Consider the following 26,376-nt stretch of genomic DNA (forward strand, 5'->3'; position numbering starts at 1 on the left):
GCTTAACGTTGTGTATTTCACCCACGCTCCTGGCAGTCTAACCAAATTCTGTCAAAACTCACCTCCTTGCTCTTTCTGAGCACTTTCTATTAAATATCTGCATAGACCTTCCCATCATCTGTTATTTGCTATTGAACCTGCTTACAGCACTCAAACTTTGTTTTCAAAGCCCTTTTAAAATATTCTTGCTGTTATTGCTGTCCTTTTCCTAATAACTTTGTTTTGCCTTGTGCTATGAATAGTCTCTGAAAAACAATATGTGCAAGTAATAAATGGCCTAAGTCTTGACCTTCTTAAAAACTCATTTGCTTTGGGAAATAATAAAGCTTTAGCAGCATTAGCATTCTGTGTTCTGCACACTTATGCCTTCTGCCATTAAAATGTAAACTCCTGAGTACAGGGAGTCCTGGCAAGCTGATGTCCAGGGTGCACTGGCCATGCCATATAAAGTGAAGTCAAAGTCCTGTAGCTCCCACTGTAGCAGGTGCTGGTTGAAGATTAGAGGAGCAGAGTCCCACAGTTCAGGGCTTTTCAATTTATTTCAGTGTGACTCAGAAAAGAGCAGTTTTCCTCTGTCTTTCAGGGTTGTGTTTCAAGCTCTTTCCCTCACCTGGAACTTGGTAAGAAGACTCTTGATTGTAGGGAGCTTCAGTCACCTTTGTTTGAAAATGAAAGTTTTTGCCCCCAGTTTATGTGAATGTACTAGAAAAAAAATCACAAAGCTTGGAAAAGTGTGCTTTACCTGAATTGCAGAATCTGGAAGTAGTTTTTATAGTGTTAAAAATAGAAGAATCTGCTAAAATGGGGGTGTTACACCAAAATACAGAATAGCTGTTTTCATTTATCTTTATTTTTATTAACATTTTATAGGTATTCGCAATAGGAACACTTGAACTATTTTCCACATATCCTACTACTCCTTTCCAGTGAAGTGTGTAAATGTGGGGAACCATGATAGAGGTAGAAAGTAAAACAACAAGGTGTACTATTGATGAGATGTAAATGTTGCAACAGCTTCTGGAAGCCAACAAAAATGAACTTAACATCAAACAGATTTTAAGTTTCACTATTGCAAACTCCCTTGCATGTCAGAGGATATGATGGTGCTGGGTACTTTAAATCCAGAACTCCCTAATTGTAGCAGTTTGAAGAATACTATGTTAAAACATGGTATTTTTTCCCCATTGGAATTTAAATATTCTGGGGCTGTGGTTTTCAACCCAGAAATGAGGCAGTGTGAGAGCTGGAGCTGAACCTGCTTGAATGAAACCTACCTCGTGTCTTTGCATAAAATGAGGAGAGATGAGAACAGCAGTTAGTGCATAAAAATATTTGAAAAACCTCATTAGTGTTGGTAGTAAAGAGTTTTGACACTTTGGGTGAACACATCAGCCTAAAAGTCTGTGTGACCTCAGTGACATATCTTTTTAAAGTACATTAGCAGAATCACTCTTTTATAAGGAAGCTGGAGTCTGGAGAGAGTTTTTGGTCTGCAGAGCTGTAATGATCCCTGGAAGGGATCATAAAGATCCACTTGTTTTCCTTCAGTTTGCGCAGCACTTGGATGTGATGGCTGAGCCAAGCCATGGAGCTGCACAGTGGGGAGTGCCTGGAGCGCTTTCTCTGGGTGTTTACCTGGCTCTGCTCTCTGAGCTATCGGGCACTGGGAATTTTGCTGTCTGGCCTCCCTCCCTCCCTCCCTGCTGAAGTCTGTAAGGTGTTGGTAACTCTCTCTTTTCCCCCAGGCAGCGGAGCGACTGCGGTGGTCCAGGCAGCCTTCTGCGCTCCGAAGAAGGAGAAGGTGGCAATTAAACGGATCAATCTTGAGAAGTGTCAGACGAGCATGGATGAACTCCTGGTATGCAATCAGAATTGTCTGGAGAGCTGTATTTCAGTGGTTTCTGAGATATCTCTTTGCCAAGCGTCTTAAAACCTTTCTTGAGGTTGGGTGAAGGTGAGGGAACTCGACTGACTTCATTAGAGGCAGCTCAGTAGTCCTGGCTATAGGACATGGTACTTAAAATGTTAAAAAGATCAACTGTTGCAAAACTTCAGACTGTTTGTTTAGAGCTCAGCACTTTGTATAATCCCTTTGTTTTGAACTGAGTTAATGTGCAAGTGTGAAGCTCTACTGTACCCACAAGAGCTCTGAAGTTTGAGGGGGATTCAGAGCTACATGCTTTCAGAACATTTAAAATTTAAGGGAATGGCTTTGCTTTCTTTTCCTTTCCTGCAGTTCTTTAAATTTTTTCCATTCACCTGTAAAGAGAAACCTGAGTGAATTAGTTGTTGTTCCTAATCTCTTTCTGGTACTGATGCCAGCTAAAGAGATCACTGACATATTTCAGGCTGCCATATGGAAACCCTGTAATTCTGAGTTCAGGACAGGAGACAGGGTCCTTTGGAACTGCAGCACTGTAATTTTCTGCTGCTCTGTGCCTCTTTTCCCAAGGTTGTCTCAAAGAAATACAGAATTTTGCAGTAGCTGTGGTAACTGAAATTTCCCTTTTCTAATCTGGCTCCTGTGTTGATGGGCTTAGTTTTCTTCTCTGTGTGTGAGCTAGTGCCTCTGCAGTGCAGTGGTTGTCTCATTCACCTCACATCTGGAAGGTCCCTGAATTTAAGCCAGGCAGACACAGACATTCCTGTGAACATTGAGGTATCTCCACTAGAATGAAAAAGCTCTTTGGGGCAAAATTTTCCACAGTAAATATTTGCATTATGGAGATGAGGCCTGGTACCATCTTTTCTTCTGAAACACCTCTCTAGGATTTTTATAATCCCGCCTTGGTCTTTCTGTCCCCCCTCAACAACTTCTGTAGTTTACCTCAGGCACTTGTTTTGGTGCTTGCAATTAGACGGTAGAACAGAAAGAGAACCTGGGAGTCCTGCTACCTCTACATTTGTACAATCTTCAGCAAATCACCTGAACCACAGTTCCAGTTTCCATCTAGTATCTAGCAGTATTTTTGTCATTATGGGTATCTGCAAATGTGCCCTGGTTAAGAGGAAAGGCCCCATTCAGGCTGCCAGTGCTCCTGTGGAGGGTTGCATGTAGGACTCAAGATTGCCTGTGTTCAAATCCTCTTACGGCTCGTGTTAATGTAGGAGTTCAAGATCTCTTCTCACAGTTGGTCTTTTTGACCTTGTGCCAACCCTTGGTATCCTTTTCAAGCCTTTTGTGTGACTTGCCCATACTACCCTGCCTCAGTGATATTCCTGATTGCATTATCAAGATGTAGTAATTGAGACTAATTCTTTGAGAAATTGCCAATTCTGACTAAAAACATTAGGTTCAGAAAGGGACACTGCAGAGACTTGATGTGTAATTTTAGATAAGTACTTCTAATTGCATATTTAGGTCTCTGGCTGACCTGTTCCTCACAATGACTTTTCCTGTTATGGGTGGGCCTGCAATGTAATGCTGTTGTCAGCTCTCCAGAGCTTCCAGTTTTCTGACCGATCTGGTGTGGGTCCTTCTCTGGGCTTGAGTATGCAGTTGTAAGTATTCTTAAATTTAAAAGGCATGGAGGTGTGGAAGGGCATGAAGATGGTTCTGAGCTGTGGCAGCTTCCAGGATCAGGGGTTGCTGAGGTAGCTGTGTTGTGTGAAAAAGTGTTTTCCTTGGTTTGTTCTGAATTTCTCAGTCTGTTGGATCACCAGTGTTGTTTCTCAGTGCAAGACCCAAAAGAATGGAAGTTCCTGATTTCCCAACTCTGTGTGCTCCGCTTATTTTTATCCTGTTTCCATATCTGCTTCTATCCTAAGTTAAATATTTTTAAGTTTTACAGTCTTGTAGTCTCCCTTCATGACAGTTTTCCCAATTAGTTTAATTAACTTTTCTGAGCAACTGCTTTGTATTGCAGGATTGCACCTTCCCCACAAAAAAAAAAAAAAAAAAAAAGTTAACTGTAGATGGTTGAGATGGTTGTAGGTTACAGTTGTTTTAAGAAGCAGATAAAAAGACAAATATGATGAGTTCACACTGGAGTATGTTATGCCCCTGCCTTGCTTTCCCCTCTCCTCCAGTGCAGTTAAAATCACAGACTGGGGCTTTCATGGGGCTCCTATTGCACTGAAGGCATTTGGGCACAGCAGTCAGCTTTTGGTGAGCTCTGCTTTCCTGCCTGGGGTCAGGAGAGTGCTCTTGGGTTACAGCACTGCCCACTCATTGGGCAGTGTCATAGCAAAGGGAAAATTGTGCTTAAATTATTTTATAATTATTTTTCTGCAGTGCCTCACACTTGCAGATTTCTCTGTTGAAGCAAGCTTCCTTATTCCCAGAAGCTGCATAGCCAAGAGGGTAGAGCAGTCTCACGTTGCTTGGGAGGGGGTGGGGAGACCAGCAAACCATACTGCCATCCTTAGAAAGATTATTTGGTTCTTGTACACCTCTTCAATGTATGTGCTGCTGCGTGGTTTGCACTTGTAGTTCTTGGGATGGAGGAGAAGAGAAAGGTTAATTTGGAGTGGGAAACGCAGAGTAAGTGGCTCTATCACCAGCTGGATGGATGAGTGGCTTTGAGGTTCATTTAAGCCTAGCAGGTGTCCAGAGGCCAGGAAATCTGGGATCACATCCTTGCTTTGGAGATGCTGTGCTTAGAGTAAGTGCTATGACTTGGCTCATTAAAGGTATTGATCTTGATCCTTTTATCTCAATATACATTTGAGCCGTGTGGGTGGTCAGGAATAAACTGCACACTTTGCATATATTGTGTGACATTCTAGGTTAATGCACTAAATTTATTTATTGCTGCTATGGGCTATGGAAAATGCAGGAAGGGCCAGCTTTGTTGAATCATGAGCAGGCCAAGTCAAGGGCATTCAGCTCTTCAGCTGAAGTGCTAATTGCTGTAAAGAAAGTAGACAGCAGGAGTAATAGTGTGCAGAGATGTGCCTCTTTCTAACCCAGCTACTGAATTAGGTGATGCTTGTCAGGAATTTATTTCCATGCTTCATTTTCATCTTTTTTCCTGTACATTTTTGAATGGTCACAGATCTTTCCTAGCCTGCCTTTGGGAGTCAGCTGCCAGAGAAGTACAATTTACCTTATAGGGAGAGGTTCTTGCTCAGGGGTGTGACTGGGAGTGGAGTGCTGGGAGAGGTGGTCAAATACAGTGTTGTCTACAAATGCTCTTGGACTTTTTGATTTATTGCTGAAGTTCCACTTTTTATTTGTCTTGCAACCCACAGTAATTAACAACCACACCGGTGTGGATTTGCAAACAGTCTGCTTGCTCATGTGCTGTATTTCACAGCTGCACACCATTCAGAGCTGTGTTTTGCTCTGACTCTTTTCCATTGGGGGATGCTGGTTGCTTTCCTACTGCTGCCAAGCCTTGAAACAGTGGTGAACATCTACCTCAAAATAGCCATGCTTCCAGCCTTTTTTCTTGTAAAAGTGTTTTCTTGTTTTAAAGAATTACAGATCTAAAAGGCCTTAAATCCCCCTCTGTTCTACAAACTCTACTTCATTTTCATGCAATTAAAGCTGAGTTTTCTTTCATCCAGATGGAGACTTTCTCCATGAGTAGCAGATGATGTGGGTTGTCAGCTTAGCAGTTACCAGGAATGTTGAACAGCAGAAAGGGAAACATTAGCTATGGGATATTTCACATTGGGCTTTCCCAGCTAGGGGGAAGTGCTGCCTGTTTATTCCCTAAGATGATTCAACAGGAGACAGGCTCAGGAAAGAGCATGGGAGATGTGGTGTTGCTGTTCCTAGAAAGATTCCACATTCTTCCTACTCCAGAGACAGATCTCCCTGGGCCTGACAGGTTGCACACAAGAGGTGATGTACTACTCTTTCAGTGCTATGGCCAGAGGGCAGTTAAGGAGGCCGAGGGAACAAGCTGAACTGCAGTTAAACAGAAATGTCCTTTAGAATTTCATGGAAATAACCCAGGGAACTTGCTGCCAATAGCATGGAGATCAAACATTGTGTGAGATTAAATAAATCAACCTATAGTTGAGAAGGTTAAATTAGATAGGATTTAAAAAAAAGGATTATGAACTTCCCTGGTTTAAATCATAAGCCAACTGTTAACTGCCCAGGCTTAGTCAGAAGTCTGCCCTCTGGGCAGATAATTGTGTAACTGCTTTTTATAGAGTTTTTACACCTTCTTTTGAAGACTTGGACAGGATATTGAGCTGCCTTTGATCTGATGGAGCACTTCCTACAAGTAGTTTAACCAGACTATAAGGTTGTTGGGACGAAGCAGCAGATTGCTGTTCTGTGAACATCAGACTTAATAGTGAGTGAGATCCTGAAAATCCAATGTCTTGGACTGGACAAGCACGAGATGGTGCATGTAAAGAGCTTCAGAGAGTTTGCAGCTGTCTGTGGGCACTAAGCACATTGCAAGCATTGTTGAGCTGTAAGCACTGGGTATTGATCTGAACAACTGTAAGGATCAATGATAGGTTAGCTGGGGATGTGGGTAAAGCTGGCTGGTATCTGTGAGAGGAGGCAGTCACTCACACATTTGCTTTTTGGCTGAAACCAATAAAAAATGGCCATGTAGGAATTGCTACACCACAACAGTTCAGAAGCACCTGTTTCCTTCAGTACATTTTCACTAATGCTGAAAACTTTGAAAGAGGGACTGACCATTGAATGAGGCTGAAGAGTAGCCATTGAAATGGACAACTGCTGAATGACTTGCCATGGGACTATTTTGTTCCCATCACTGAAGATTACTTAATGGATGAACTGTGTTTATCCCTTTCAGAATTATTTCTTTTCCACTGTTGTTCTAGGGCTAATCTAACCCCCCTTTACTCATGCCAGTTTAGCTCTTGTAGCAACTTAAGGCAAGGAGTTGAACTGGATAATCCAAGGAGTAAGAGTTGAATCAGAATCTGATTTTGTGCTTTTCCCCCACCTTCTTAAAAAATGTCTCTTGAGTTAATTTTGATAGAAGAACATATTTGAGTTTGTTTTTTATTTTTAGTTGTGTTGCCACCTCAAAAGGCAAATGAATTATTATTGTCAATTTTACAACCTTTTAGCTAAACTTAAAATTTCATTTGGAGCAGCATGTGAATTGTTATGGCTGCCTGTAGGACTGGAACTCTAAATCTTGCTTTAAAAGGATGAAGACCAGCTTTAATGCCTTATCTCTCAGCTGAAATCTCATGGTATAAGATCTTTGCCAGCCATAGCTGAAGCATTGGTGTTTTCAAGGGGTGATCACATCTGACCTGCTTTGATTTCTGTCCCAGCCATGCTTTCCCTCCCCACTTCTCTTATGGTTGTGATTCTCTTCAAACAGCCGCACTGGCAGCTCTCTGGACTCCTCTGAAGTTGCAGATAGCCACATGAAAGCACTCTGCTGCTGTGATGTATCTCTGGAGTTCATGTCAACATGTAGGAAGTAAAACTAAATAAAGCATAATTTTTATCCTGGTATTTGAGAGCAAGTGCCTCTGAAGCAAGCCTCAGGGACAGGTAAACACAGAGTAAAAGGCGGTGATGTGAAAAGAAAATACCATTAAGAAACTTGAGCTGGTAGCTAAAACACAGCGTTACCTGCTCCTATTAATTCAAACTTCAATTGTGTGTCACTGGGCAAATAAACCCTCCTCCAAAATAGCTGATCTCCAGAAGTACGCCTGGCTTACAGGAGACTAATAGTTTGCTTATGATTCTAGATTATACTTCACTGCATTTTTATGACTGTTTTGCAAGCCTTGAAATGTTTCTTTTATTGCCTGTAGAAGTACTGAAAACATTTGTCAGAACCCTTAATGGAAGCCATGGAGGCATTTAGAGCTAATCCCAGTCTATTTGCTTTTGGTATTTGACAATACAGATATTTTTAATATCTCGCCCAGGGTGAGCATGTAACCATTTCCAAACCATTGCCTGTGTCTAGACATGTTTTTGTCGGGAATTCATTCTCCATAGCTGAGCAGAAAGCAGAGGAATTGCTGGGAATTGGCAGGAAGGCTGTCTCTCATCACTGAAGCCATGGAGTGTCAGGGGTGTTGGATGGAAGAGCTGCTTATCACCCACTGCATCTATCAAGTGACCCATGGCTGTTGGCAGAGAGGCAATAAAGCAACCTGGTATAGAGCAGCCCAAATAAATTATTACAGAGGTGTGGAAATCACTGAGATTTTTATTAGCAGTCTTCCAATACAGTTTTGATTCTGGTGAAAATATTGGGAAGCATGGTTGTAACTCTGTTATCTGAGGATGGCAATCTTACTAGGGAGAGGAACTGGGAAGAGGAAACCTTTACCTGCTGTGACTTTGTTGTGTTTGAAGAGCAGCAAACTCTCCCAAAAGCTTTGGAAATAGTATTAAACTGAGCTTACTACACAAAAAATAGCTGTTTTGCTGCATTTTATCCCTTCCTACTCTGTTTTTGAGCAGAGCTGGCCAGTGATCTTTGAGTGGGATCCCTGCTTTTGCTACAGCCCTTCAGCCCCTGCATTTGTACTGCTGGAGCAGGCTGTGGATAGATGACAGAATTGGCTTGGTTTCAGTTATGCCAGGAAGCATTTTAACCACAAAGCCCCTGTGATTTGCTACTATCACTTTAAACAGTTGTATGGGTTGAGCTTTCAGGATGTTGGTACCCTCTTTGGGGGAAAAGAGAAACCAAGCTTTGATGTAGCCAGTGTGAGATTAGCCTAGAAAACTGCTGAAAATGAAATGGGGGGTTTGTGGGTGGGAGGGAAAGTCTGCCTGACTGCTGCTCTTTCTGATTGGTAATAATGTAAAAACACTGAAAATCATGGGCTGTGATTCAATTAATTATTCAGAGCTGTGCTACACTGTTTGAGAAATGGATTAATCTTCCACTGGCTGACAGAGGTGTTTAATTGCACAGATCAGGTTTGTGATTATTTATTTTCCCTCTTTATGCTTTGGTGCACATGACAGACTTCAGCTATTTTTTTTAGCTGTGTTTCCCAGCCCGGGGAGCAGATTGTGGTAGTGAATGAGAGAGGAAGTTCTTAGAAAACATTAATAAAATGTTAACTGCCACCAAATGCCTGAAAAATTCTGTAGTATGGGGCTGCTTAAGTAGCAAAAATCTGATCTAGGTCTAGGATCTTAAGTAAACTTGGTCCAGACTTTGTCTCATTGCCTCCTGTACTGCAGTATCATATACAAATATATATTAAATATGCAGTGTTAGTATACATTTCTCATATTACTCTCTCAAACTCCTGGGAAACTTCTTCAAAATATTTTGAGCAGTCTAGCTGAGAAAATATAAAGCCAACTCCTCTAATACTTTCTGAGAGTGTTGGATTTGGGGTAGGTCTGGCTGATGGGATGCATTACCAGTCCTTGCTTGCTGCTTTCCTCTGGTGCCAATTGATCTTGTGTAGTATACTTTAATTTTCAGAGAGAGAACTACAGAGAACCAAAGAAAACTCCAAAGTTGCTGATTTATTTCCTTTGTGAAAAATGACTTGACACAAGTGAAAGTTTGCAAGGAAGGGAGCTGGAGCCGTCGGAGTAAGCAAAATATATTGTTTTAGGCTGTATTTATTTTCACAGAGTGTTTTTTAGTCAGAGTATGCCACATGGAGATGAATAGCTTATTCCTCTTCAAATATCCTTTCCTGTTTAGAAAGATTCTTCTTTAATCTGCTTGTTAAGTTTCCTGGAAAGTTGGTGCCTCTCCTGGGGAAGCAGAAAGAGGAACCAATTGCTTTGGATTCCTCAAAGGCACCTACTCCCTGAAAAGCAGTGCTAAGTGGATAAATCAACATGAGCCTGTTCCTTTGGAGCTGTGATTGCCAGCTCAGGCCTTGCCAAGGGGAAGCAGTGGCTTTACTCTGAACTCAGTCACAAGCAGAGCTTTGTACAGGAGCAGGAGGAAAATGTGCTGCATTTGTGGGGTGTCCTGGGCACGAGTGAATTCTTCTCAGAGCTCTTTCTTGTACTTCCAGGGTAGTTCCAGGGAAGTCTTGTGCTTAGAGGGAGGGAAGGATCAGGGGTGAATGGCCCTTGCTCTCCTCCTTCTCTGTGTCCTATGGAGGAATGCTGTAGTTGAGAGCAGAAGTTCAGGGTATGAGAGGATGAGTGTCTGGGGTGGGTACAATTTGTCAGGTTAGGGGACTTGGCTGAAGCACAAAGGCTTAGCTGGGTGCAGTGCAGAGTGCCAGGCTTGGCTTAGTGGATGGCTTTTGTCTATGGACAGCTAAGAAACTGAGTCTTTCTGTCCAAAGTGGTAATTTTGCTTGCATAATGAAATCAGTCAATGTTTTCTGTGGTGTTGTTCCCTTCACAACCTGGAAAACCTCAGCTCTGAACCCATCACTAAAATTAAGACTAAGCACAGTCAAAACTCAAAACTATTTAATATCTCAACATATTTCATATTGTCCTCAACTGGTAGTAGCTACTGACTTCCTAATCTCAAAGTGATCTCTCTCTTCTTCCAGTGTGACAAAGGATACAGCTGTCCTTTGTGCCTTCAACCTAAGTGAGCTAAGCCATCTGCTTTCCTGCTGGGGAGAAACATTAGGAATAAGAGGCCTTTTCCCCCCAGAGACCAGTATTTCCCTTTCTCATCCAAATGATAGTCTTCAACAGATTAAGTATCTGTTGCATAGTGTTTTACTGAAAGGAGAAGTCAGCATGAACTTCCTAGGTCACAAACTGGAGGGAGTTTTTGGGAATATTCTGTTGTAGCTGCGTGGAGGTATTTTGATTGCCACCACTTTGATGTCCTTAATATGGGTTTTTTGGTTAACTTTTTCTTCCTGTAGACAGACAGGAAGAACACCCTAAAATACCTTTTGTCTCTAGTATAATGCAGCCGGAGTGTTTAGAGTATTTCTGGATTTTCTACATTTACCTTCTAGGTATCCTTTTTCTTTGCACCCTTGCTGTGTCTTGAGGAATATAACTTCTGTGCCCGAGGAGTAATTATCACTGTGTCCAACTGCTAATGTTTTATTTTTCTCTACAGAAAGAAATTCAAGCCATGAGTCAGTGCCATCACCCCAACATTGTATCTTACTACACATCGTTTGTGGTGAAAGATGAGCTTTGGCTGGTGATGAAGTTACTTAGTGGAGGTGAGTGGTCCAATTTCTTTACCCTAAAGGCAGCATAAAAACCTGTTCTCCCTCCTTCCTCTCGCCCTTCTTTAGGTTCTCACCTGTGAATTAAGACATTTCATAAATTGTAGAGTTGTTTAGGTTGGAAAAGAACTCTAGGATCAGAAAGTCAGTGATTACCCCAGCTCTGGTGGTTCAAGTTCACCACTAAAACCCTGTCCCCAAGTGTCACATCCACACGTCTTTTAAACACCTGCAGGGGTGGAGACTCCACCACCTCCCAGACAGCCTGTTACAATGCTGAACGATCCTTTCCATGAAGAAATGTTTCCTAATATCCAATCCTAATATCCTACTCCCTGGGAGCAGAGCTTGACCTCCACCTGGCTGCTCCCTCCTGTCAGGAGCTGTGCAGAGCCTAAAGGTCCTCCCAGAGCCTCCTTTTCTCCAGGCTGAGCCCCTTTCCAGCTCCCTCAGACACTCCTGGTGCTCCAGACCCTTCCCCAGCTCTGTTCCCTCTCTGGAATGCTCCAGCACCTCAATGTCCTTCTTGTCATGAGGGGGCCTAAAAGTGACTACAGGTGTGGCCTCACCAATGCTGAGCAGAGGGGACAATCCCTGCCCTGGCCCTGCTGCCACATATTGCTGACCCAGGCCAGGTGTCAGTGCCTTCTTGGCCACCTGGCCACTCTGGCTCATGTTCAGCCACTGTCAACCAGCACCTCCCAGGTCCCTTCCCCCGGGCCTCCTTCCAGCCATTCTGAATGAATAATATTTGATGGTGACCCATTCAGCTCAGAAATAGCTTCTCATGTTATGTCCATCAGCACTAACACCTAACTGGCTTTTGAAAATCACTGCCTGGTTAACACGGAACTAGAGAAACCTGCCTTTTCTGGTTTTATTCTCTCAGACACTGGAGAAATAACTTTTCTTTGAAAGAGTTGAGTTTGAAAATTTTGTATCAGTAATGTTTTACTTCAAGTCATAATATTTTCCAGGATCCTTGTTTAAGTTACAGCTGAGACAAGAAATGGAATCAAGTTTCTGGATGTTAACACAAAGGGCTGTTGCTAAATCTTGGGCCTGTCTTTAAGAAGACTTCATTTTCCTGGCACTGCAGCAAACAGGAATTGAAAACTGAAAAAAAACCCAAAACCCTATTTTGAAAAAACCCAACCTGGTTTCTCTATTCTTGGCTTAATTTTGTGGACTGTAAAATGCCAGGAGATGATGTGGAAAAATCTGGCTAAACCTGTTTGCATTTTTTACAAGAGCTCAACAATGACCATAAAACATGTCTCTTTGAAGGTGTTCTTTAGAGAATTTTAGCAGTTCTCTTGGGAGAAATCAAATTCCATGCCAACCTTAAGTCTGTCTTAAAGGGTTTTTAATGTCTCATATGCTCATGTGTCATGAAGCAATACCCTCTGTTTTCTTAGAGAGATGTGTAACAGGTCATTAAAGATGTGATGACTGTGAGTGGAAAAGAATCCTCTGCCAGCTTAGAGCAAGCAGTGTTGCTGTGTGTATAGAAAGTGTATCTATGGGAAAGTTTCCACAACACGAGGAAATGGCATTTCAGGGGTTCTGGAGAGGCAGCAGCAATGGGTTTGGCCTTTTCCAGGAGAGTACACAACCTCTTTGAAGAAAATGCACAGCTGCTCCTTCACTTCACAGCAGTTTTCTGTCACAATCAAGTCATGATGAGGCTCATCCTTGAACTGCCAAATGTTGTCTCTGTTTGTTCTCAATTTTGTGTGGAGGTGGGTTTTTTGGTTTTGGTTTTTTTTGGGTTTTTTTTTGTTTTGGTTTTTTTTTTGGTTTTTTTTTTGTATAAAGCTGGGGAAAAGTCAGACCATCATTAAGACCATCATTATCAGGGCAACACAGATGTAACAACTACACTGGAAAATTTCTGGAAAAAATAATTATTGCTTCAGAACCAGCCTCTTGCTGGTGTGAATGATGACCTGCTTCTCATTTAATATTCCCTTTGAATGGGCTTTTATGTTCTTCAGCCTGATAGTTGACCCTTGTGCAGCTCTGGCATTTAGTGGGGCACTTGCAGTAAAGGAGTGCTAGGAATTCTCCGTGCTTCTTATTCTGTTGCATATGATAAAAAATAGGGTCATATAGTAGAAGACAGACCAGTAAGAGTCTAATTCTTCCCTCTCCCCAGCATTTCTGTGACTCAGTGTTAAATTTTCTCACTTAAAAAGAGTCATTTGAAGGCTGGAGGAATTGCTAAAGTAAATAGAAAGACTTTGAGAATGACCTTTCTAAGCAGGGTGATATCTTGTGAGGTATTTTTCAGCTGTTTTCTTCCATGTACTTTTTACTTCACAATTTTTTATATCTGTGCTTCAGGAATCTCATATTAGATCTCACAGGTAGATTCTACAGCACAGTCTTAAAGATGGGGGAAGAAACTTGTGATTGGAGCTTTCTGGCTGAAGAGCTTTTTCGTTCACATTTAATGAGCCTATTTTCAGTTGGTCTTAGGCTGAGTGATTTATGTAACAAGAGACACTTCTAAAACTGCCTCTCATTCCTTTGAGCTTAGTTCTTATCAGTAATAAAGTGGCTCGTTTTGCAGTCATCTGTCATCCAGTGGGAAAAATAATGATCTGGATTTCTCAACAGGAAAAACCTTTGAGCTGGTTTTTAAACCAGAAAACAAAAGCAAAGAAAAAAACCCAAAACAAAACCAAAAACAAACAAGCAAACAAAAAGCCCTCCACCAAAACAGACCCAAAACAGAGTACAAAACAACAGAGGTCATTTTGTTTAGCTGTTCAGAAAGATTTGTACATCCCAATAAGTACATATGAAATACATTCTGATGTCCATTCTATGTTTTGATCATGGCTTTTGTTCATGATAATTTATTCTGGGTAAAGTTCAGAATTTTATTGCCTCTTTTCTGTTAGCGTATGCTGGTGTGTGATTTCAGGCTGAAACTAGTTTTAATTTCAGCCTACAAACACTGACCTTATTAATTTGACAAACAGCCCACAAGACAGCCCAATCTGTAATGCAAGCCTTTTTTGCTGTTGTTTTAAGTGCAATTTAATTTATTTTCTGGCTGCAGTCTTTTGTTAAAATCCTAACCTGGTCATACATGCAAATGTTTAGAAAAGTCTCTAAGGGAGAATACTCTAAATCTACAAATTGCTGTTGTCTAACAGTGCCTTGCTCCTCTGACAACCAGAGGGTGCACTCAAAGATCCTTAATTACCTGACTGACATTGTCACTGAAACAGAACTATTTGTTTCCACAAGTACTCTGTTGATGGGAGATTTCTATATTTGAAAGTTGTCAGCAGCCAGGAGGTAGCGTTGGGGAGCTGATGTGCATCAGAGCCCAGCCACGCTGGTGGGAGCCACTGCTCAGAGCCCTCTGAGCTGGCAGCCCTGAGCACAAAGCAGGTGTGGAGCTGCTGATGGCAGAAACGTGGCAGTGATGAGGTGCAGCTGGTAGAGACTGGGGGTGCTGGTGTGTCCAGTTACTGACAGCCCCTTTCAGCTCTGGTGATGTGTGTCTGTGTCAGGTTTGTGGAGTTTTTGCTGATTCTGTTCCCTTCATTAGAAATTACAGACCCTTTTCTCTAATGCTGGAAGTTCTGTAGGGTTCTTAGCTGTGTGAACTCGACACCCCAGCCTTTGAGTCCAGTGTTACTCCAAACTAAAATCCAGTGGCTATTTCTAGACAGCTGCTGACCTGCTCTTTGCCTCCCTGGCATTCTCCTGTCACGAATTTTACTCATGCCTTTTTAAAGCCTGCTGAAGCCAAATCCTACTCTCAAACTCCTGTGGCTTTTTAGTAGGAAGAGGAGCAGCTGTGCTTTTGTTCTTGTGCTTTTACTGATTGTGACCTGCTTGCTCTTCTAAATTCTCCCTGCTTTTAACAAGAGCTCTCATTTCACAGGTGACCCATGGCTGTAGATAGCTCTATAAAACAGTTGCTCCTATGAAACAGCTGGCCCTGGTGACTTGTTACATCACAAAACCATTTTTCCTGTCCTAGCCTGCAGCAGATGAAACCTCCAAAATATTTTTAAACTGTGCAAATCCTTTAAATACTGAAACATTTCCAGATACGGCTCTTGGATATTCTGCCCTCCTGAAGGCTGCTGATGAAATCTGCTAAGGAGATTGCTGTATAGAAATAGTTAAACCTTCTATTTTTTGAAAGTTTTTAAGATTAGCTAATCAACTTCTTACTTCAACCTTTGATCTGAAGCTCAGAATGCCAGACCAAAAGAGGTAGGCAAATCTTAGTTCTCTACCAGGGAGTTAGGACATCTTGTCCTGCTTCTGCTGTGTTAATCTCTGATCTGGCTCCTCCCAAATCCAACAGAGAGTTATGATCAAAGCATAAACCACAGGTCCTTAGAAAACTTCATGTTTATATTGAATTATTTTCTTAGGAGAGAGATACGCTATTTTTAATTCATCTGGAGGGGTTTTGATTTTATTTGTAGAAACACAATTTAATTTCAAACAATTAAGGATGGGATGGCAGGGACTGTGCATGATTGCAGAATGCAAAGTGTGTAGATACATTGCCACTCCTCACTGTAATAAGAAAAGCATGAAAAATAAGCTTGTCTTCAGATTGTCTCCTATAAATGTCTTGATCACAACAGCAATAGGCTGTTTTGCTCCCATTATTGTATTATCTTGTTTTCTGCCTTAATCTTTCCATATTTCTTCTGCATCCATGCACATGCCCTGGGGGGAAGGAGGCAAGAAGTGGATGTTTCCTTAGCTTTCCCTCTGAGGAGGTTTAACCAGAGTTAATGTCTTTTCCTTTGTTTTGTATAACTTGTTGTTTCCTTTACCTTGCTACTCTCTAGCTGTATCTGTATTCCTCAGTCCCAGAAGTACTGAATCCAAGCAGTTCCTCCTGCTAATGCATCTTCTTCATCTGTTTGCCAGAGACTGACAAGGTGCAGATTTAATTCTTGGCTCTAATGACAACCTGGCTCACTGAAACCACTGGCCAACGCTGAGATGTCTTGAAAGAAGCAGCAGTGAATCTGCCAATTCCCTCTTCTCAAAGGTTCAGCCTGTTCAGCATTAGCGTTTGTCAGGTTTGGGGCAGATTTTGGTTCTCACAAAGTTGTGTGGTGATTCCTCAGCACTGTTTTCAGGCCTATTTGTGCCACACCGCTAAATGGCCAATCAGTGCAGGTACTGTTACCTGCCTTTTATTTTTTTTTTTTTTTTTGCAAGTTAAGAGAATTAAATTTTCCCATCTTGCTTCCCAAATAAAGTTAGGTGAGAAGTTTTCTTTGCATTCAACTTAAAGTATATCTTGGTTCTGTCGCTTAAGTTATATTATAACATGCAAGATATGGTTCCCATAGCAACCAGCTCTGTTGTACATTTTTTTTGTTCCTCTGGGGGCATGTAAAATTCCAGCTGGAATATTCCTGCATTTATCTATAATCTTGTTCCAAACAAGCTTTCCTTTCTGCTCAGGTTTTCATGCCCTTCTCTGCTTCAGCCCCAGTGTGCTGAAGCACTAAGAAGTGTCACTGATGACTGTGGATGTTTTCTTCCTCTGCAGAGGAGAAACGTCAGAAACAGGCTTCCTAAATGCCATTCCACAGGCTTGCTGGTGTAGGTGAGGTCAAGGAATCATGCTCTGGATTTGGAACAGGAAGCCTCAGTGTTTGCTGTTGAAAGCGAAGCAGTGGAACAATTAGGACTTCTTGCCCCGAGGGTGTGATTACACAGTTTTCTTCAGCAGCAAAGCTGGTCTAAGGAGTTCCGGGCTCTTTGGTCTCCACCCTGCCTGGAAAACTGAATTTCCAGTTACTGCAGTGATCCCATTTTATAGTAGGGCTTTGTAAGTGATGCAGGGGCACAACAGTGAGGTGGTGAACTGTGGAACTTTAATCTCATTTTGTCACCATAGATAATCTTTGGTAATTCACATAATTCATGATGTTAAAAGAGTCAGTTTTATTGGATATGTGTGGGTAAAAGTCAGGACTGCTTTTGCTGGGATCCAGGACTGTCTATTGCAAGTGGTCTGCCTGGTGTCAATATTCAAAACCTGAATACCCTTCTCTTAGGAGTAGTTAACAGGTTGGGCTCTTTCAGCTGAGGGTGAGTCTGTGCACAGGTTCCTTCTGACTCGTGCTGTCCTCAGGAGCTGCTGCATTAGGAGGTTTTGGAGCAAACTGGAAAGCTTGTGAGTTTGAGCAGAAAACCACTTTCCTCTCAACTGCTGTACAGTTTGCACTGAGAGCTTTCTCTTTAATAAGTCAGTGCATTTCCATAACCATTGGTGTCAGAGTGCACTGAGACACTTGGATGATGAACGACAAGTCATGCTAAATGCTTTATCAGATTGCACAGTATCTCTGTAGGCTTCCTGTTGATGTGCTGCACAGTGTATATTTGATGGGCAGGAATTTGTTTTAGCTGCATTTTTTCCATATCAATCACTAAATGTTGTCTTCTTTCCTTTGTCTTCCTTTGGGCTTTGAGATCAGTTGCTCATCACCAGCTTTCTTTAAACATCCTTGTTAATGACAGCATTATTTATATTTATGGTTAGACTCCAGTTCTGACCCTTTTCTCTGTGTCTTGTTTTGTCTTTTCTTGGTATGTGGCCCTTCTGGGCTTGGAAGAGCTTTCCAGTCAGACTCAGCCAAACTTAATTACTTTTTTTTTCCCTTTCTCTGACTGAGGGTTCACCTCCCTGTACTTTGAGTCCATACTTGCTACTTGTGAATTTTTAATGAGAAAAATAATGGGGGAATTGTAATCAAACCTAATGCCATGTATAATACACACAGGAGTGCTTCATAGCATTATCTAAAATAGAGGTTTTATTTTAGGGAGAAGTCAAAGATATTTTTTTCCTTTCTGGAGACATTGTAGTGCATTTGTTTTCTCCTTGAAAAATCTTGTAAATGTTAATACAAAGCAGAGTACCTTATTTCCAGTGTGACCCTTATCCTCTGGTCACTAGGTTCTGTCTGAAAGTGAGATTGAGCAGTTTGCACATGGAGCACAAATCCATAGTGAAACTGCATTTAAGCAGAGCTCCAGTTGTGTTTGGATGTGCTCTCTCTTCCCAGTTACTCCTGAACTGGTTTGAAGCTGGCTCAGAAGCTGGCAGTCTCTGCAGTTATGCTGGTGTTTCTCAGCAGTGTGGTCAGTTTGTTAAGCACATCCTCTGGTGCGGTTTAGGCCCTGGTTCCAGTTCAGCTGGAGTAGTTTCCATTTAATTTTAGCAGTTATTGTATTGCTGGATTGGGAACAGGCCACTGTACAAAACAGTCATTTCCCCCTTTAGATTCTGATTCCCTCATCTCTTGGTCCAGTATAATGGAGTTGGTGTGGGAGTTTGTATCCTGAGGCAGTGGAGGTCTTACCCTAGTGAGTGTGTCACACATGTAACTGAGACCTCTGGCATCAACTTTGCATTGAATTTATCAGCCTCATGCTGCAATCCAATCCTGGCCTTCTAGCAGGAGGTGTTTTCCTGGACAGTGAAATTCCCATGACTTCACTTTTCAAAGTAGCTCCTACCTTGGCTGTGGGTTTCTGTTTGGGGATTTGGTTATTGTTGCCCCATCCCAGGCTTCCTGAGCCACAATGCTGGAACACTGCATGGAGCAGTGCTGGGAAATGCAGCTTGGCTTTGTTCTGTGTATTCCCTGGTGCTGTGCTTAATGAAGTTGCAGTTGAGTTGTGAGTCAGAGCCAACTCCCAGACTTACTGATTTGTGAATTGGAAAAATCAGTTTCATGGTGCTGTGGTGCCAGTGGCCAAACCCTGAGCAGACAAAGGGGGACGGTCCTAAGAACACTTTTTCCTGCAGAAGGGTGGCTCTTGGGTTGCTTCTCGGCTGTTTCCTGCAGTGGGCATTTTGCTGATCCCTTTTTGCTGTTCTTCTTTCTGTAGAGGACTGGCAAATTCCCCCGCTTCTATGAACATCTCAATGTGAAAGTGGTTTTAAAATAAATGTGCTTAAAAAGTGTCAGGCAGGACTGGGAGCAGATATAGCCTGAGTGTGAATCAGCCTTTTCACAACGAGGGCTGGCTCTGTGCATGCCCTCTTGTCTGTCTACCCTCCACCCCCCTTTCAGGGTTAAATACAACCTCTAACTTGGCTAAATAGAGGATTTTTTGACCAAATGAATTTGAGCACCATATGATCTGCCTCCTCATGTTCCCTGAGCCCTTTGCAGGAGAAGGGAAATGTTTGTGAACTAAGTCTGCTAACAGAGTCGTGGGTGGAAAGAGGACAAAATGAGTACGTGAAGAACCACATATTTTCACTGGACTTCTAAAACAAGTGACAGTTTGTTCTCCAGATTAAGGCTCATTTCAGAGGAAAAAACCTGAACAGTGGATGTGGAGGGGCTTCTTTGGTGGGATTTTCTTGATGTCACAGAAATTCTTGTCCAGAATAAGAAGCCTCAAAGTTAGTAAGCATGTACTCTTTAAATGTGAAAATACGATAGGCTGAAGGCCAGGTGACTCCTTATGACACACGGCAGAAGATGCTTTTCTCAGAACATAAAGGTGAGATTTCAGTGAAGGAGTTAATCTCCAACATCTGAAATTCTATCTTTCTTCAGTAAAGATATCCTTGCTGGGATGCAGGAAGTCCAAAATATGTCAAAACAACCTGAGTTACATCTGGGTGAAACCACTGGGTAGGACCTATGTCAAAATTCACTAAACATGAGTGTGTTTCTCTGCTTGGGTGGGGTAAAGGAAGGCTGAACACTGAGTATTCTTGCATAAAATGTTTGGACAATGTTATGTAACTTCATTTATTTATTTTTCATTTTCCTCTAGGTTTTTTTTTAAATTTTTGTTAGAGGCATGTGTGTTAAGATTGTGTCCTCTGCAAATATCTTGAACTAACGAAAGATTTTTTGGTAAGAGGAAGCTGAGGGTGCCGTTCAGGGCAACCAGTTTATTCCTCAATTTATTTCCACTGGGTTGACTGGTTGTCTTAGTGTCTAGGTGAAGCTGGTGCCAGGGGACCAGAGAAGATGGAAAGTGAGAAATAATAGTTCTGCTGGCTGCAGCAAGCTTTTAGATGAGCTCAGCATATACTGCTTTACACCAGCTAAGGGACACTGTACACCCATGTAATTGTTTCCTGTGCAGTTTGAATTGTGCAAAATGAGCCTTTCCACATGGTGTTTGTATTCAAACCTTGCAGCTTCTGCTTTCGTAGGAAGATTCCAAAAGGAAAATAGTCTTCTAAGTGAAAACTGATCTGCACAATTGTTTTGGCCTAGAAATTCAATTGGGATAGTTAATAAAATAAATGTTAAAGAGGAAGGGGTTTTCTGCCTACCTGAACCTGAAAGGTGAAAAGAAAATCAAACTAAATACCTGATTTTTATTTTTCACTTCTTCGCTTCAGGAATTTACAAGGTGAAACTTCTAATTCTCCCATGGGCCAAATTCATGAGAGCTTCTGTTCTTCAGATCAAAAAATGCTTTTCTCTTATATTTTTGATTGTGAGTTAAGAACTATCTTCTCTAAACTTTTATAAATCTGAGCCCAGCTTTTCTAAACTAGCTGACTTAGTACTAGGATGTTCGTTCCCTGTAAGTTTCCGGTTCTAAGACAAACAAAGCAGCAATTTGTGCCTTTCAGTTGTGCCTGCTTTTCTCATTCTTTAAGAACTTCCCAGCCCTGCTGACTTTGCTCTGTGCCCATAGCTGTAAAAACCCTACTAGTCCCTATCCAGCCATTAAACCATAGAAACCCAAGTTTGAAGGGTCTAAATGGCACAGGCTGTGGAAAAGAGGCTTAGCCATCCTGTGCTGGAGCAATAAAAAATTCTGAGAAGTCTCTTCAGTCCAAATGCAAATACAAAGAGAGCAGTACCCAGTGTCTATGAAAAGCAGGGCCTTGCACAAGAGTCCCGGTGCGAGTCACTGGTTCCGTTTATTCCTGGGTGCTGTTTGAAGAAGTGGTTTGCTCTCTAAAGCCTGGTTTGTCATGGAAGATGATGTAATTCACACCATGCTTGGGAGAGAGACTAAACATGCTTCTAGGGAAGGATCTGAGCTATTCCAGTTTTGTACACAGTGAAGAAGGGACTTACTGTCAGAATTCAGCTTCATTTCATCTCTATTTAACAATTTCCGTTTTTTTTTCCTGTTAGGGTTGTACCAACCCTTAAAAGATGAGATTTTTCCTGATATTCCTCTGCACAGAATTGGTAGGAGCTGAAAAAGAGTGCCTAATTTTATCAAGTTTGTTGCCTTCAGCTTGTGAGTCCTGGCAGCCCCCTGCTTTTTCCATTTCCCCCTTCAGCTTCTCCAGTACTCAGCACTAAGCCAGCTGTAGCATCAGTATCTACTTTAAAACCTTCCTAGTGTCATGTGTGTGTGCATTTTACATTCTGCCTTGTTCAAATAACTTCTCAGTTGCTTCTATTCACAGGGGTTTTACAGCCCACCTTGAGGCTCTGCCCCCAGGGGTGCATTGTTGTCTCTGCTTTCCTGCAGCAAAAGCCTCATCTTCTGACTCTGATCCTGACCATCATCAGTGAATTTCTTGTCTATTAAACGATGATAAATTACATAAATTAACTGTGAATCAGTATATCTAGTTTAAACTAAGATGTTTAACTCTTCTCTAGGCTCTGTTTTGGATATTATCAAGCACATTGTGGCCAAAGGAGAGCACAAGACTGGTGTCCTGGATGAAGCCTGTATAGCCACAATCCTTAAGGAGGTGCTGGAAGGACTGGACTACCTGCATAAAAACGGGCAAATCCACAGGTATTTTATGTTTTTCTCACTTTGTCATAAAATGTTATTGAAGCAGAGTAGCTGAGCACAGAGTCTCATTCCATAACTTGCTGAGGGCATCAAGAGAGGAAAGTAAAGGTGAGAGCTTTATTAAAATGTAGAATTCTAATGTTTATATTCTATATACTACATCTATATTCAATGACCAGGCCAAATTGGGTAAATTTTGGGGTGTTGAAAGTTCTAATACAGGGAATCTCTTTCTAAATGTCAATATTCAGCTGCAAAGTGTAGTTGATGGAAAGCTGGAAAACTTCCACTGGTTTTGTTTCTTGCAGAGCTACAAATTACCAAGAGCACTGCGTAGGCAGAGTTGAGCAATTTAATAAAAAGTCCTTCCAGCTCTGATTTTTTTTTTTTTGAGGCTAACTGCAAGATCAACATCATGAAATTTTAATTTGAGTAATTTCATTTAAAAATAAAAAGGAAATAAAAATAATGGAAAAACTTCTTCTGTAGGCAAAACCCAGTTAACTAATGGCCTGTGATTTGACAGATCACTGAAATTCATGGGTTTCTGGTTTTTGTCTGGGATGTGTTTTTAAATCACATTTTCCTTTCTCCTGGTGTCAAGGTGTGGTGTAGTTCAGTAGGAGAAGATGCTAAGCTGGTCTGTTCTGTGTTAAAAAGACTGAGTTTGCAATCCTAAATATGTGCTGAAAATAGAATATACTGCCTGTGGGTAATATACACAATCCCAGCCACAGACTGCTACTGGAACAGCCTCTTCTTTCTTGGGAATTCTGTGAGCTTGGCTCTCTTCTGGTACAATGCCATTATAAGCATTGCTGCTGCTGTGCTGGACTAAGTTTCTGTCCTCTTATAGCTGCACAAAAAGAGGTAATTTTTTTGCCAAAATATTATTTTAATTAGAAAATACAAGAAGCATTCATAGTTTCAATCAAACTGGCTGGCTTTTGTAAGTTATTTTGGATAAAAGGAAAGAAACAGTGGAAATGATTCAGGTGTAATTCTTGTCCCTGAAAGAAGTCTCAAATCTCAGTTCCCAGTCCCAACTAAAATTCTGATTTAACAAGAATCATTGTCTTCATTGGAGACAGTTTTAATTTCATAGCTGGTTGCTTGTTGCTTAAGTTTGTTTTTTTGAGATAAGACTTGAGGCAGCTCTGGGAATTCAGAGTAAAGTAATAAACCAACTTACTTGCCAATTGCATGGCAGCAAGTTTTCACTTTGCCATAAGTAATTGACAGAACTGTGTTCATCTGTGACCTGCAGTAGGTTTGCTTGACTGATTTAGTTGTCTTCTGGTCTAGTGAAATTGAAATATATATGTTAAAGCAGCAGAAACCTGTTAAAACTCAGTTTCTTGGAAGATACTGCATAATTTTTCATGTATTGAAGAGAGGTGGCTCTCCATTTGGCTGGCGGGAGTGGAAAAGCAAAACTAGTAAATGTGGTAAAGATTAGAGATAATATGAGTGCAGTGTGGGGTTTTTTTCACTGTACTCAGCAAAAATATCATGTTCACAAAATTCAAACTGCTGGTCTGAAGAAAATATGATTCATATTGAATCATTTGGAAGTGAACTGGATCAAACCTGCTGTGACCATTCTCATCCTGCTCATTGAAGCATTTTGCACAAATTTTCAGCAAAGAAATCAGAGCTGTGTCATTGTTGCAGCTTAAGGTTGTGGTTATGCATCAGTCCCTTTGCATGTGTTTCATCCCTAAATTTTGAGGCTGCTCCAAAAATTGTGTAATATTTTATCATAGAAAAGGATTTGGACTATCTCATTGTGCTGGGCACAGTGGTCTGGGAAATTTGGAGAAGCAGGATACAGAAGGAAAGTTGTGTGGCTTCCTACCTGTGATGCAAAGCTGTTTTGGCTGTTGGCAGAAGACAAGCTGCCATGACTTTGAGAGGTGAAACATGTTTCCTTAATGGAGTTCATCATACTGTGTTCCATTTTATCCAGATGTGTGTGTGCTGCTGAGGAAAACACAGTTTAAAGTTGTAGCGCAGCTGAGACCTTTCCTCATCCCTTGGAATATCTGTATGGTTTTCCCATTTTGCTTAATGCTAGGGGTCATAATACTGGTCATGCCTGATGGGAAAGGCAGGTGGAAATCTTGCAGCCATGCCTGAGATGCTCTCAGAGGAAGTGTTTAAAATAACTGAACTTTAGTCCCCTGGGTCAGCTTAAAGTATCTGGCTCTAAAGGAAAGCACATCAAGTGATGGCTGAACTGCAAATAGTCTGTCTGTAGTGTGGGGCAGCTGTACTTGGGGTGAACTGTAGGCCAGAGCAAGATCAGCTGTGAAGGGTCAAAACTGAAGGGTTTAAGACCTGGAACAGCCAGCCCAAAGCAAGCAGCCATCCAGCAGAAAATATGTTCAGCTGGTTACACTAAATATCCAAACTCTGCTTATATTACTCCTTGGAGAAAACAGCTTGATAAAATTAGAGACACAGTGTGAGTGAATGACTGTAATTAGCACATCTGAAGTTGGACAGGCAGGCCAGTGGCACAGCCCAAACGATGAATTTTGGGTCCCAAATGTAATTTTGTGGGCACTGTAGACCATAAGTGGGGCTGTAAATCACTGGTGAGATCAGAGAACATATTTCTGTCAGTGAAGCTGCTCAATACTTCTAAATTATGCATAATCTTAAATGGGTAAATGAAGTTAACACATGAAAAACTAGCTTAATGAAATTTTGCTGCTGCTGAATCTTGCTATGCCTACGCCTGCCTTGAACTTAATGCCACTTCTAATTGAGGTTTAGGGAGCTGTCTTGGTGTGGAAGTGCAAATCCCTGCTTTGGACAGGAGAGGAGTTTGACAGTATTCTCTAGAGGAGATTAGAAAGCCAAATATCTATTGAAGGCTTAAATGATATTTTTTTTCTTGTTTACTTTCCTAATTAACAGCCAGAGCGAGTCTGAAACTTGAATAGATGCCATTGTTCAGGAATAAATGCTGAAGTCTCCCACATTGCCCAAAGTGATGTTTTTTTTTGCTTTCATCTTGCAAGGGCTGATGGGAAGTGTCTGAGGCCTTATGGCAAAGACAAAGGAGAAGACAAAATCAGTTTTATTTCCTGAACACTCTATACCACAGTAACAATTGATTACAAATGGTCCCCACCTTCCTCCAGAATCACCAGTGCCAGCCTTATCTGGGAGCTGGCAGCTCCCTGCCTTCACTGTGCCTGTCCCTGTCCCCCTGTGCCATGCCAGCTGCTCCTGTCCCTGTTGTGGTTTCCTGCGTAGCACGGTGATCCCAGGGAGGATTTGAAATCCCGGTGATCCGGCTCATGTTCAGTGAGTTCAGTAGCTGGGCCCCAGCCAGAGCGCTGGGGACAGAGGGCTGCACTCGGAAGCCCTCGGATGGAGCTGTCCTGCAGGAATCTGCTCGGGCACATTTCTTTATGGGAGTCAAACAAGACTGACGTGCTCTGAGGGGTCGTTGCCAGGCTAATCTGGGCTGGGTGACACTCAGGGTATGTTGTACCTCTTCCCCATTTAGGCTCTGATTCTTCTCTGTGTATTTGGAGATTAGCAGGAGTTTGATGAATGACTTGGAAATAAAACTAAAGTAAAACCAACCCAAGAGGTTTTATTGCTTAAAAAGATTTATTGGAGGGAACTTCAAGGCTTTATTTTTCAGGTGGTGCTGTGTATGGCAGGCTGACAAATGAATCATGCTGATTAACTGTTACAAGGTCTCTCTGTCTTTCTCCCTATTTTTATCTCTGAGCTTATCTTCTGTTCATGATTAGCTGTTGTGTAACTGAATATTTTAGTTAGTCCAGGTGAAATAATACACTGCTTAAATATAACCAGATTCTCCTATTGCAGCACAATAAATGTGATACTGTACTGTTTTTTTGTAAAAACAAAAAAAGCCTGGGAAGTGGTTTAGAGTTGCATGCACTTGAACTATTGGCATGACAGCAATCCAGCTATTAATTTGTTTGCAGCTCTACTTCTTACAGGGTGAGAGGAGCAGCAACATTTTATATGCTGAATTAGATCAGCCTGTGCTGACATACAAAATGTTTGGGGCATTTTTGATGTCTTTTCAAAATCAGAATGTGGGCAGCAGGGTGCTGGGACAGCTGTTTGACTGTGGCTTTGAAGAGACCCTAGAAACAATATCCTTGCTGTGCTTTTATGCCAGATAGGTTCACTTTATTTTATTTTTTTTTTTTTTTGGGACCTTAAAATGGTTTTGATAGGGAATCAAAGTTTAATTCTTTGCCTCTTTACCATACTAAGAGTAAATAACTTCTGAAAAATGGACATCTATTTATCTGCACATACACATCACCAATACTCGCATATGGGATTTTTCAGGAGCTCACCTCCAGTAGCAAGTTTTTGATTTAAGATGAAGGAGCTGATGGATGTATTTTGGCAGAACTTGGTTGTCCTACAGGATTCAAGTTTAATTTTCGTGTAGTGTAGCTGATTAATGCATTGATAGCCATGCTGGTGGGTATTGTGGTTCAACTGGATTCCAGTATGCCTCTGAAATAGTGTACTTCCATGTTTCTGTAG

At 41.6% G+C, this 26,376-nt stretch overlaps 1 protein-coding gene across 2 annotated transcripts in view; it reads left to right on the forward strand.

Moving 5' to 3' along the window:
• The window catches only part of OXSR1 (oxidative stress responsive kinase 1), an 87,367-nt gene that overhangs the window by 17,341 nt on the left and 43,650 nt on the right, over window positions 1-26,376 (forward strand). Inside the window, exons 2-4 of one of the 2 annotated variants that reach the window (XM_032746594.3) lie at window positions 1,746-1,858; window positions 10,941-11,049; window positions 21,678-21,819. In XM_032746594.3, the coding sequence (XP_032602485.3) occupies window positions 1,746-1,858; window positions 10,941-11,049; window positions 21,678-21,819 (364 nt within the window). The remainder of the gene's footprint in view (window positions 1-1,745; window positions 1,859-10,940; window positions 11,050-21,677; window positions 21,820-26,376) is intronic. The other variant, XM_072925286.1, reaches the window with a different exon arrangement.

Source organism: Taeniopygia guttata, chromosome 2 (assembly GCF_048771995.1).
Source record: "Taeniopygia guttata chromosome 2, bTaeGut7.mat, whole genome shotgun sequence".
In the NCBI taxonomy this organism is placed as follows: domain Eukaryota; kingdom Metazoa; phylum Chordata; class Aves; order Passeriformes; family Estrildidae; genus Taeniopygia; species Taeniopygia guttata.